At 44.3% G+C, this 12,970-nt stretch overlaps 1 protein-coding gene across 1 annotated transcript in view; it reads right to left on the reverse strand.

The window, feature by feature from the left end:
- The window catches only part of LOC141100329 (adhesion G protein-coupled receptor E5-like), a 156,584-nt gene that overhangs the window by 38,609 nt on the left and 105,005 nt on the right, over positions 1-12,970 (reverse strand). Inside the window, exons 13-14 of the mRNA XM_073588728.1 lie at positions 12,187-12,377; positions 4,460-4,618 (exon numbers count right to left, since the gene is read on the reverse strand). Coding sequence (XP_073444829.1) covers positions 4,460-4,618; positions 12,187-12,377 — 350 coding nt within the window. The remainder of the gene's footprint in view (positions 1-4,459; positions 4,619-12,186; positions 12,378-12,970) is intronic.

Raw genomic sequence — 12,970 nt, forward strand, 5'->3', positions numbered from 1 at the left:
TCAGGACGGGTAAGTATAGCGATACTCACCTGTCCTGCGTCCATGGCTGCTTGCTGCTGTCTGTCATCGGTCAGTGACTTCAGACAGCAGAGGGTGCGGTGACGTGATTAGTGCGCGCCGCGCCCCCTGCAGTCTGAACGTCACTGACTGATGACGTGGCAGATAGCGGTGAGCAGCCATGGACGCAGGACACGTGAGTATCTCAGGTGCCAGCAGTGACACCGGCACCTGACACCCAGCGACGGAGAGGTGAGTATGTCTTTTTTTTTATTTTTACATGCAGCAGCAGCAGCACATGGGGGAATAATCTAACAAGCTTCTTATGGGGGCAGCATATGGGGGAACAATCTATGGAGCTTCTTCTGGGGGCAGCATATGGGGGAACAATCTATGGAGCTTCTTATGGGGGCAGCATATGGGGGAATAATCTGGAGCTTCTTCTGGGGTCAGCATATGGGGGAACAATCTATGGAGCTTCTTATGGGGCAGCATATGGGGGAACAATCTATGGAGCTTCTTATGGGGCAGCATATGGGGGAACAATCTATGGAGCTTCTTCTGAGGACACCATATGGGGGAATAATCTATGGAGCATTTCCCACCCTAGGCTTATACTCGAGTCAATAAGTTCTCCCAGTTTTTTGTGGAAAAATTAGGGGGGTCGGCTTATACTCGAGTATATACGGTATTTATTTCATTAAATGACTTTTTAATTAAAGTCTGTGTGTTGTTTTTAACCCTTTCTTAGTATAGGGTTAATAATGGATCGGTGTCTTATTGACACCTCTCCATTATTAATCGGCTTAATGTCACCTTACAATCGAATGGTGACATTAACCCTTTGTTATATTAACCCATTCGCCACCGCTACAGGCAATGGGAATAGAGAGGATAAGTGCCAGAATTGGCACATCTTATAGATGCGCCATTTCTGGGGTGTCTGGGGACAGATTTTTGTAGCGGGGGGGCAAAAACAATTGTCCCTTTCATGGCTATTAAAATCTGCCTTCACTCACCTGCTTAACCTCTCTGGTTGACAAATTACAGCGGAAGCCCACGCATTTTTTTACAACGAATTAACCCCTTAAAATAACTACACCTCCCAAATTTTGCACACAAACCCTCATCTAATTATTAGTCAGGGACATATAAAAAAAACATGAAATGAAATGGTTTACTGTATGTAAACCATGTGTCATTTCATGTTGGGGAATGATTTGACAGAAGCCGGTAATTGAATTAGCGGCTATTCTGCTATGAAGAACTCTGTGAAATATAAATATATATATATATATATGTTTGTCACAATGACATGTATGTGTATGTATATACACTCACTGGCCACTTTATTAGGTACACCTGTCCAACTGTGTGTTAAGACTTAAGTTCTAATCAGCCAATCACATGGCGGCAACTCAGTGCATTTAGGCATGTAGACATGGTCAAGACAATCTCCTGCAGTTCAAACCGAGCATCAGTATGGGGAAGAAAGGTGATTTGAGTGCCTTTGAACGTGGCATGATTGTTGGTGCCAGAAGGGCTGGTCTGAGTATTTCAGAAACTGCTGATCTACTGGGATTTTCACGCACAACCATCTCTAGGGTTTACAGAGAATGGTCCGAAAAAGAAAAAAAATCCAGTGAGCGGCAGTTCTGTGGCCGGAAATGCCTTGTTGATGCCAGAGGTCAGAGGAGAATGGGCAGACTGGTTCGAGCTGATAGAAAGGCAACAGTGACTCAAATTGCCACCCGTTACAACCAAGGTAGGCAGAAGAGCATCTCTGAACGCACAGTGCGTCGAACTTTGAGGCAGATGGGCTACAGCAGCAGAAGACCACACTGGGTACCACTCCTCTCAGCTAAGAACAGGAAACTGAGGCTACAATTTGCACAAGCTCATCGAAATTGGACAGTAGAAGATTGGAAAAACGTTGCCTGGTCTGATGAGTCTCGATTTCTACTGCGACATTCGGATGGTAGGGTCAGAATTTGGCGTAAACAACATGAAAGCATGGATCCATCCTGCCTTGTATCAACGGTTCAGGCTGGTGGTGGTGGTGTCATGGTGTGGGGAATTTTTTCTTGGCACTCTTTGGGCCCCTTGGTACCAATTGAGCATCCTTGCAACGCCACAGCCTACCTGAGTATTGTTGCTGACCATGTCCATCCCTTTATGACCACAATGTACCCAACATCTGATGGCTACTTTCAGCAGGATAATGCGCCATGTCATAAAGCTCGAATCATCTCAGATTGGTTTCTTGAACATGACAATGATTTCACTGTACTCAAATGGCCTCCTCAGTCACCAGATCTCAATCCAATAGAGCATCTTTGGGATGTGGTGGAACGGGAGATTCGCATCAGGGATGTGCAGCCGACAAATCTGCGCCAACTGTGTGATGCCATCATGTCAATATGGTCCAAAATCTCTGAGGAATGCTTCCAGCACCTTGTTGAATCTCTGCCACGAAGAATTGAGGCAGTTCTGAAGGCAAAAGGGGGTCCAACCCGTTACTAGCATGGTGTACCTAATAAAGTGGCCAGTGAGTGTATATATATATATATTCTATGTGTATTTATCTATTCTTTTGTTTCTTTATTAAACCTGTCAGTGTGAGTTTACTGTATAGCGCACTGAATTCCCGGCTATTCTAAAAGACACCGGGTGCGTATTTCTCGCAAGTCACATGTGTTCCGTGTGTAATCCGTATTTTTTGCGCACCCATAGACTTGCATTGGCGTACTACGGGCGTAGTACGCTGACAATCACAGCATGCTGCGATTGGCACGGACCGTAGAATACGGACGAGAAATATACGGATGATGGGAGCTTCTCCATAGAGAATCATTTGTCCGTGTGTAATGCATGCTTTTAACGCCTCTCACTCTCCCGTATTCCTCTCTAGTGTAGCCCCGGCCTAACTCTGGTACACACAAGCTGGATGATATTTGTAGCTGTGACGTTACCAGCCCCGCTCAGCTCCAGATGTGGAAGTGATTGGAGTTAGATTATGCCTTTAATTACATTTTAATATAGAATAATATACTGAAGGTGCTGAGGAACTTCTTTTTTTAAAACAGTGAAAAGGCAATTAATATCAGTGGTTTGCAGAGCTAAAGGAGCAAACCTGAAAAAAAAACCATCTGTGACAAAGTGTTTCTGTAGGAAGTGTAGTAGGGCCACTCAGCACTTGCCAATTCTAAAAGAATGTCCAGGAGACTCCTGGTCGATGGCACTAGCTCCGAGACTTCTGATAAAATAGGTAAATCTCTAGGGCGCCACTGAAACTTCACAAAGAGAAGGTTTCTTGTGCATAATGCTGGGATGTTTGCACACCACGATTGGTAGTCTTCCAGAATCCCAACCATGATAGTTGGCAATTAAAGGTGTTGTCCACTACTCAACCAATACCTTCTCAATCCCTATGTTTCCCCTCAGTAAAATATTAATAGTAATGCTCACCCCTTTTACCGGCGCTGTTCCAGTGGTTTCGGCACTGGTTCTCCAAAGGATAACATGACAATGTCACACGATCCCTTTGGCAAATTAATGGCTGCTTCACTTTCCCAACTTTCGAATGAATCACATATATCTGATGGAAGTGAGAGAGCAGGAGTTCCCTGGATATATGTGATTTGTCCGAAGGCAGGGAGAGCGAAATAGCCGCTGATTGGCTGCAGGGATCACATGACATAATGTCACACGATCCCGGGAGAGCAAATGCCAACACCACTGGAATGGCACTGGCACCAAAGGTGAGTATAGGTGTTATTATTTTACAAGGAGGAAACATAGAGATTGAGAAGAGGTTGTCAGAGTAGTGAACAACCCTTTTAAGTCTTTATGCAGTTACCAGATTCAGGAAGTAATGATCTGTACAACTATTATTTACATCTCATTGGGAATTTACAACCAATGTGTTTTTTTAATGATTATATGATCTCCTAATTCGTGCAATATTATAAAGAAGAATATATTACACTTTACGTCAGTGTTCCCCAACTCCAGTCCTCAGGACTAGAGTTGAGCGACTTTCGTTGGATCGAATGAAACAAAATTTGAGTCGAATGAAACTGGTCCGACTAGGGCAAAAAAAGTGGGAGTTTCATCCGAAACCCGACCCCAATGCAAGTCAATGGGAAATAAATGTCCGCATTGAGCGGATGACATTCATCCACTCAATGCCGACTTTTATTCCCCATTGACTTGTTTTGGGGTCGGGTTTCGGATGAAACTCCCACTTTTTTTTGCCCTAGTCGGACCAGTTTCATCCGACTCAAATTTTGTTTCATTTGATCCGACCAAAGTCGCTCAACTCTACTCAGGAGCCACCAACAGGTCATGTTTTCAGGATTTCCTTAGTATTGCACAGGTGATAATTGCATCACCTGGACAGGCAAGAATTCAAACATAATACATAACAAAAAGGGCCAACATATCATCAAAAGAGTCTCACCTCATATTCATGCAAAAGCATCAAGACGGCAAAACTGGTCAAATGTGTGCAGTTACAGGTCAATTCACTATTATCCCTTTTCAGCATCACACATCCTCTGCTGCTCCAACTTTTGTTTGATTCTGACCAGGACACGCAAGTAAAATTTCTGGAATCTCCCTGCGAAAAAAAAGAATTCTTTAAGAGGAACGGTTATAACATAGACCTTCTTTCCTAGTTATAATATTCCCAGCTTTCAATTATACAGGCGTGCTGGAGAGGCTACAGTCACCGCTCACAGTATTAGGATTGGCGGCTGTAAGCACGCCCCGGCACTTTGATTGACAGGTGACTGTGCACAGATGCTGTCAATCAAGTACCGGGGAGTGCAGGCTCACAATATGGACTAGCATGGAAGTATCCTCCGTATTGTAGAGCTCAAAATTTAAGATGGCACCAGCCCCCATGCTGGCATTTCCTCCTCTACTAAATACTGGCTGTGTTCTAGATTAGTAGAGGAGGCAAAGCAAGCACAGGGAGCTGATGCTATCTTGGAATCTGAGCAGATGCAGCCAGCTCTTAGCACAGAGGGGACAGAACCAGCACAAGGATCGGGTGAAATCTTTATGAGTGAGCGAGTGAATACAGCCAACACAAATAGTGAATGCAGTCAGCCAGCACAAAGAGTGAAAACCATAAACGCAGTCAGACAGCAAAAACAGTGAATGCAGTCAGCCAGTAAACACAGAGAACAGTCAGCCAACACAAGCCGTGAACACAGTCAGCCAGCACAAACAGTGAACGCAGTCAGCCAGTGCAAACAGTGAACACAGTCAGCCAGCACAAACAGTGAACACAGTCAGCCAGCACAAACAGTGCACGCAGTCAGCAAGCACAAACAGTGAGCGCAGTCAGCCAGCACAAACAGTGAACGCAGTCAGCCAGCACAAACAGTGAACGCAGTCAGCCAGCACAAACAGTGAACACAGTCAGCCAGCACAAACAGTGAACACAGTCAGCAAGCATAAACAGTGAGCGCAGTCAGCCAGCACAAACAGTGAGTGCAGTCAGCAAGCATAAACAGTGAACTCAGTCAGCCAGCACAAACAGTGAACGCAGTCAGCCAGCACAAACAGTGACTGCAGTCAACCAGTACAAACAGTGAACACCATGAACACAGTCTGCCAGCAAAAACAGTGAATGCAGTCAGTCAGCACAGTGAACATAGTCATCCAGCACAAACAGTGAGCGCAGTCAGCCAGCACAAACAGTGAACGCAGTCAGCCAACACAGTGAGTGCAGTCAGCCAGCACAGTGAGCACAGTCAGCCAGCACAAACAGTGAACACCATGAACGCAGTCAGACAGCACAAACAGTGAACACAGTCAGCCGGCACAAACAGTGCATGCAGTCATGTATTGCAGTCTGTGCTTGTACCAGGTTACATGTATGTCTGTATGAGCCTTTACAATTACCATTGGCCCTTTGAAGGCAACTATAATGCTGATGTGGTTCTTGGTGAAAATGAGTTTGACACCACTGCTGTAGCCACTCCGTTCACGCGTTTATGACTAAAAGCCGGCGGCTTCCAGAAAATATAAAGTTAATTTGCTTCTGGTAGCCACATTTTCTGTAAGAAGACTGGAAAGCATTGGAATGCTTTTAATCTGTTGTTTAACCACATATTTGCAGGTTAATAGCATTTTGGGACATGACAGACGTGATGAGCGAGTGTGCTGCTCTATACTTGATCGAGCACTGGGGTGCTTGGGCACGCTAGTTACTCGATCAAGTATCATGAGTGCTCGAGAGCCGTGCTCGAGTCCCTACCCCGCATGTTTAGTGCCTGTTAGACAACCAATAAACATGCAAGGATTGCTTGACATACTGTACATGGTAATACCCTTGCCAGATTGGCTGCTGTCATTTCGGCGATTTGCCAGCCACATCACAACTGGGGGTCTTATATAAGAGTCGATGTTGCGATGCTCAGCACACTGTCCTCAGGAAGCAGTTCAGGGAGAGTTATCGGAGAGAGAGTGTATTTTAGAGCAGCCATATAAGCAGTGTTTAATACTGCTATTGCAGTACTTGTATACTGCTGCTGCACCAGTGAAAGAAATGTCCTTTTCAGGGCTAAATATTTTCAATGTACAATGTTGCTTTTGCAGTACTTGTATACCGCTGCTGCACCGTTAATAGAAGGGGGCCACCTGAAGTGTCATCAGGTTGCCCTCACTCAAAATCTTTATAGGGTCATCATGCGGTCCTCATTCTAAATATTTACAGTCAGCAAGCGCCCCTCAGTCAACATCTTTATAGGGTCTACCTTCTAATTTATGACAGTTCTTGCATTAACCATATAGGTTTTGTGAGTTTCAATGTCCCTCCTTCATAAATTAAACATGTTGTTTCTGACCATCTCGCACACACCACATAGCCAGATAAAGCAGTAAAATGTTAAAATTACATTTACCAGCAGAACTGGGCAACCCGAACAGTAAAGTTCGGGGTCTGCACCGAACACCTAGTGTTTGTTCACAGACCCCGAACACGGACTTCTCCAGAAAGTCCATGTTACTGTTCGGATTCGGCAACCCAAACGTTTGCTGTTTGCCATGTTGTCATGCTTGCGGTGGCGTCAATGAGGTGAAAGGAGCTCACTATGTGGCTGTATAGTTGCATCATGCAACAATGCAGCCCACCATCTAGATGTAGCAGAGCTAAATTGCGTAGCGGGACAAATGGATTATTATCTTCTCGGTGGACAGGTGAGGAATATTGTTCTTTATTATTTTAATTCTTTTACACGGGACATTGACTTCAGTGGACTCGGTGATGGCGTGAGTAGGGTTTAATATAGATTCGTTAAAGGAGTCTGTGTCATTCTTTCAATTAAAGGACTTTATTCTGTGTGTGTATTTTTTATACAATATCACTATGTGGTTAGTAATGGGGCGCCTTATAGATGCCTCTCCATTACTAACCTCTAGGCTTGATGTCAACTGTGACATCAACCCCCCCACCAATTATCACCCCACTTGCCACCAGAACAGGGCAAGTGGGAAGAGCAAGGCTAAGTGCCAGAATTGGCGCATCTTATGGATGCGCCTTTTCTTGGGAGGCTGAGAGCTGATATCCATGGCCCCTTCCTAGGCTATTAATATCAGCCCGCAGCTGTCAGCTTAGCCTTTGCTGGTCATTAAATATAGGGGGACTCCATGTAATTTTTTTTGGGTGTCCCCATTTTAATAACCAGTAAAGGCTAAATATACAGCTGTGAGCTGATATTAATAGCCTGAGAAGTTACGCGGGTATTACCCTCTTCCCAGGCCATACACATCTGTCCCTAGCTATCTGCTTTCCCTCTGCTGGTTAATAAAATGTTGGTTGATCCCACACCATTTTTTTCAGAATATAATTGTCATGGGAAGGGTTGCAAGTGAACTCACAAGTGCAATCTCCCAGAAGACAGGTTCAGAAGACAGCCTCAAGTTCCTAGGAATGCGGGGTGAGCATGACTGAAGAGAGATTGCTTCAGGCCAGATAGGACCTGAAGCACTGACTGCTGGGGGCGTGGCCTAAGCTCCGGAGAGCTAGGAGCTGAAGGAAAACTCCTAGAAAGGTAACTACGAGACAAAGTTACCCAGGGGCATAGACAGGGACGTAAACCAGATCAGGCCAGGGTCAAAGTACGAGATAGAATGACAGTACCAAAGGATAAGACAGAACGGATAGTCGGGGCCATGCAGGGGTCAATACCAAACAGACAGAGAAGGTACAGAAACAGAATCCAACCAGCAGTATCCAGAGATCAGACTGAGTCAAAAAACCAAAGTATCAGGCAAACCAGCACACGGCACAAAACACACTCAGGGGTCAACACACTCAGCCAAGGATGAAAGTATCACTGACAAGGGAAATTCCCAAATGGAGGCCATAAAAAGTCCACCCAGGGTCAGAGTGAGGCTACAGAAATTAACCCTAGAATAACCGAGCCAGACAAACCATGACAATAATTTAGTATGCAAAAAAATACATGTAAAGTAAGCTACACGAGCACTGTACTAATTATACATGTGACTGACATCTTTTTATTTATCTATTCTATGTGTATATATCTATTCTATCTACTCTACAATGACGGGTCACGCTGTGATTTTACTGTACGCGGCAGATGAATTACCAGCTTTTCAAAGGACATGGAGGATCCCACTTCTTTTTATTCTGAACAGATTATATATCTCACTCATATACAGTGGGGAAAAAAAGTATTTAGTCAGTCAGCAATAGTGCAAGTTCCACCACTTAAAAAGATGAGAGGCGTCTGTAATTTACATCATAGGTAGACCTCAACTATGGGAGACAAACTGAGAAAAAAAAATCCAGAAAATCACATTGTCTGTTTTTTTTTTTATTTTATTTGCATATTATGGTGGAAAATAAGTATTTGGTCAGAAACAAAATTTCATCTCAATACTTTGTGATATATCCTTTGTTGGCAATGACAGAGGTCAAACGTTTTCTGTAAGTCTTCACAAGGTTGCCACACACTGTTGTTGGTATGTTGGCCCATTCCTCCATGCAGATCTCCTCTACAGCAGTGATGTTTTTGGCTTTTCGCTTGGCAACACGGACTTTCAACTCCCTCCAAAGGTTTTCTATAGGGTTGAGATCTGGAGACTGGCTAGGCCACTGCAGGACCTTGAAATGCTTCTTACGAAGCCACTCCTTCGTTGCCCTGGCGATGTGCTTTGGATCATTGTCATGTTGAAAGACCCAGCCACGTTTCATCTTCAATGCCCTTGCTGATGGAAGGAGGTTTGCACTCAAAATCTCACGATACATGGCCCCATTCATTCTTTCATGTACCCGGATCAGTCGTCCTGGCCCCTTTGCAGAGAAACAGCCCCAAAGCATGATGTTTCCACCACCATGCTTTACAGTAGGTATGGTGTTTGATGGATGCAACTCAGTATTCTTTTTCCTCCAAACACGACAAGTTGTGTTTCTACCAAACAGTTCCAGTTTGGTTTCATCAGACCATAGGACATTCTCCCAAAACTCCTCTGGATCATCCAAATGCTCTCTAGCAAACTTCAGACGGGCCCGGACATGTACAGGCTTAAGCAGTGGGACACGTCTGGCACTGCAGGATCTGAGTCCATGGTGGCGTAGTGTGTTACTTATGGTAGGCCTTGTTACATTGGTCCCAGCTCTCTGCAGTTCATTCACTAGGTCCCCCCGCGTGGTTCTGGGATTTTTGCTCACCGTTCTTGTGATCATTCTGATCCCACGGGGTGGGATTTTGCGTGGAGCACCAGATCGAGGGAGATTATCAGTGGTCTTGTATGTCTTCCATTTTCTAATTATTGCTCCCACAGTTGATTTCTTCACTCCAAGCTGGTTGGCTATTGCAGATTCAGTCTTCCCAGCCTGGTGCAGGGCTACAATTTTGTTTCTGGTGTCCTTTGACAGCTCTTTGGTCTTCACCATAGTGGAGTTTGGAGTCAGACTGTTTGAGGGTGTGCACAGGTGTCTTTTTATACTGATAACAAGTTTAAACAGGTGCCATTACTACAGGTAATGAGTGGAGGAAAGAGGAGACTCTTAAAGAAGAAGTTACAGGTCTGTGAGAGCCAGAAATCTTGATTGCTTGTTTCTGACCAAATACTTATTTTCCACCATAATATGCAAATAAAATGAAAAAAAAACAGACAATGTGATTTTCTGGATTTTTTTTCTCAGTTTGTCTCCCATAGTTGAGGTCTACCTATGATGTAAATTACAGACGCCTCTCATCTTTTTAAGTGGTGGAACTTGCACTATTGCTGACTGACTAAATACTTTTTTTCCCCACTGTATTTATATATATCTTTTTGCTTCTATCTAAACTATCTCTCTATCTGAATATCAATGTAATTTCTCTCTCTCCCTATGTGGTGCCCCTGAGGGTTCAGTCGCCACAGAGGTACTGCACCTCATCCAGAGGTGTGGTATTCCACTCTCGGGTAAGGAGGGAGCACCACCCAGAACTCACACACTGGCATCCAACACCAGACCTTTCAGCACTCGGGAGGAGCTAGGTAGAGGGTGTGGGTGGAGAAAGCTGTAGGGGGAGCTGAAGGAAGTGACAGTGATAGAGGAAGTTCAGTTGGAGATGGGGACTTGAGCAGTGAGGAGCTCGTCTCTGGACCAGCAGTCATCAGAAAGAAAGAAAGGAAAGACAGAAGGACAGAAAGATAGGCTTCAGTAGAAGAGAGAAAGAAGGGGTCCTGGGGACATGGGTAGTGAGGAATCCACCCGTGGGGCCCGCATCCACACCAGTTGGCTGGAGGGGCCAGGTCGCAGTGGGGGACCGGCCCTCAAACTAGTGAAGAAACTAAGGACACAGCTAGCTGACTTGAGGCTGCAGTATTTGCATGTGGTACAGCCACATCCAACACATTCGCTGCAAAGGCAGCCGTATAGGATCCAGGGAACCTAGAGCACGTCACATGACAAGATCCGAGGCTGCTGGCTTGGGACGCTGTGTGTGAAGGCGTAGGGCAGGAGAGAAGGGAGCCTGCTCAGTGAGACAGCAAGGAAAGGAAAATCTGAAGGGGGTTCTGACACGGTGTACCCCAAATTACCTGAGAGCTAGCTGGATCCCTGACCTGGAGGACATAGCACCCCGGCTGGGGATTGTAACTGGAAAGAACTGTGAGTAAAAGTGTGAAGACTGCACTCCACTGTGTCCTCTGACTTATTTACAGCGTCACCTGCCTTGCACCATGACTACAACCACCATCATCATTATTTCTAACAACTATATTGCCCTGGGACTTAGCTCTACCTGTGGAGAGCTGTACCAATTCTGCTGCATCACCATCAGCCCCAGTGGTCTCTTTAAGCAGCGTCAGCTATCCCTTGCCGAATACCACAGGTGGCGTCACGAATTATCCCTATCTTTATTCCCTAACATCATCATCATTTTCATTGCATGCTCAGGGCTACAGACCGGGTCACTGCTGCCGTGACATCCCTTTTAAGAACCGACCGGCCCGGTACGAGTATAACCCTTGCCCTAGCAGGTGTGGCAAAAAGAAATGCTCTATGTTAAAGCTCATGTTAAAATCGCATTGCAACCGGTTCGCAATCACATGTAAATTGGATGTAAATTGGATGCTAGGTGTTAAATTTGGATTGTAATCGCATGAAAATCGCATGACACTTTTCTGGACTGAAATCGGACCATTTTTTTTTCAAGGTGATGGGTATGAGCCCTAACCTGCAGAATCATGCTCAAAGGTCATTTTTACCAAACAATGAATATGCTGTAAGTAAACCCCTCCCAAAAAATTGTGAAATCCTGTTTTTTCACAATTTCAACACATTTGAAATTTTTTCACCATTTTGTTTTGTACATCAAATAGTAAAATTGATGCTGCCATTAAAAAAAACCCCTCATATGGCTATGGTGTTGCAAAGAAATGAAAAAGTTATGGAAGGAGTATAAAAAATTTTTAAAAAATGGAAAGTCTTCCAATTGGGACATACAGTGTATGGAAAAAAAAAAATACATTTAACACAAAAACCTGATTTATACAACAGGTAATTTTTTCTTATGATAGCTTCCCTTTATTATTCTACAATGATTTGTTTTTGAAGCCAACCTGGGAAAAATGGTGACCTCGTCTAATGAGCCAATGGTTTGCACACACTCGCTGTTGTGGTGCTGGTATTCTGTATGTGTATGTACTCCTTACCTGTTCTGTAATATTCACTCTTAGTGACACTGGTTGTTGAAGACTTGAAGTGTTACCGATGCCAAGGAAGACACTGATCACCGGAGAGACAAGTTTAAAACTTTTATTTGTTGATTTTTCTTCTAGGAGATCGGCTTCTTCCAGAAGGTGAGTAATGTTATTATACTCTATGCATCCTAATAATGCTAAACCTGTGGGAAGCAAGTACGAAAAAATAAAATATATATAAATGCTACATTTACTGTAGTAATATAAAGATAACAAATACAAAAATGTACATGTTTAACTATGTCTAAATCTTGGAAAAACTTTGCCAGACAGTGAAATACGTGATAAATGTTATTAAACATCGATTATAAAGAGGGGAAATCATCTCATGCACAAAAGCAGTGGTGAGTCATGAGATGGAAAGTCTGAAAATAATCTATAGAGTTATTCCCCCAAAAGATCAAGTGATCCCCTATTCACAGGATTGAGGATATATCGCTGATCACTTGGGGTCCTACCCATAGTCCCCAGATTGGGACTCAAGAACCTCAAAAATGGGTCATTCTGAATGAAACAGAGGTGTATATATGCGACTATGCTCCATTTATTGTGTAAGGGCCTGCTGAGCACTGCACTAGGCTATTTCCATCAGTCCCATACACAATGAACACAGCTCTCCATTCCATTTGGGACTGGGTTGCAGAGCCCAATTCTAAGGGTTTCAAAGCCCTGATCTGTGAGGGTCACAGCCGTTGGACCCCAAGTTAAGGCTCAGCTATGGATATGGCTTACCCTG

This window comes from Dendrobates tinctorius, unplaced genomic scaffold, assembly GCF_039654945.1.
Source record: "Dendrobates tinctorius isolate UK_male_01 unplaced genomic scaffold, ASM3965494v1 ptg000104l, whole genome shotgun sequence".
Lineage (NCBI taxonomy): Eukaryota > Metazoa > Chordata > Amphibia > Anura > Dendrobatidae > Dendrobates > Dendrobates tinctorius.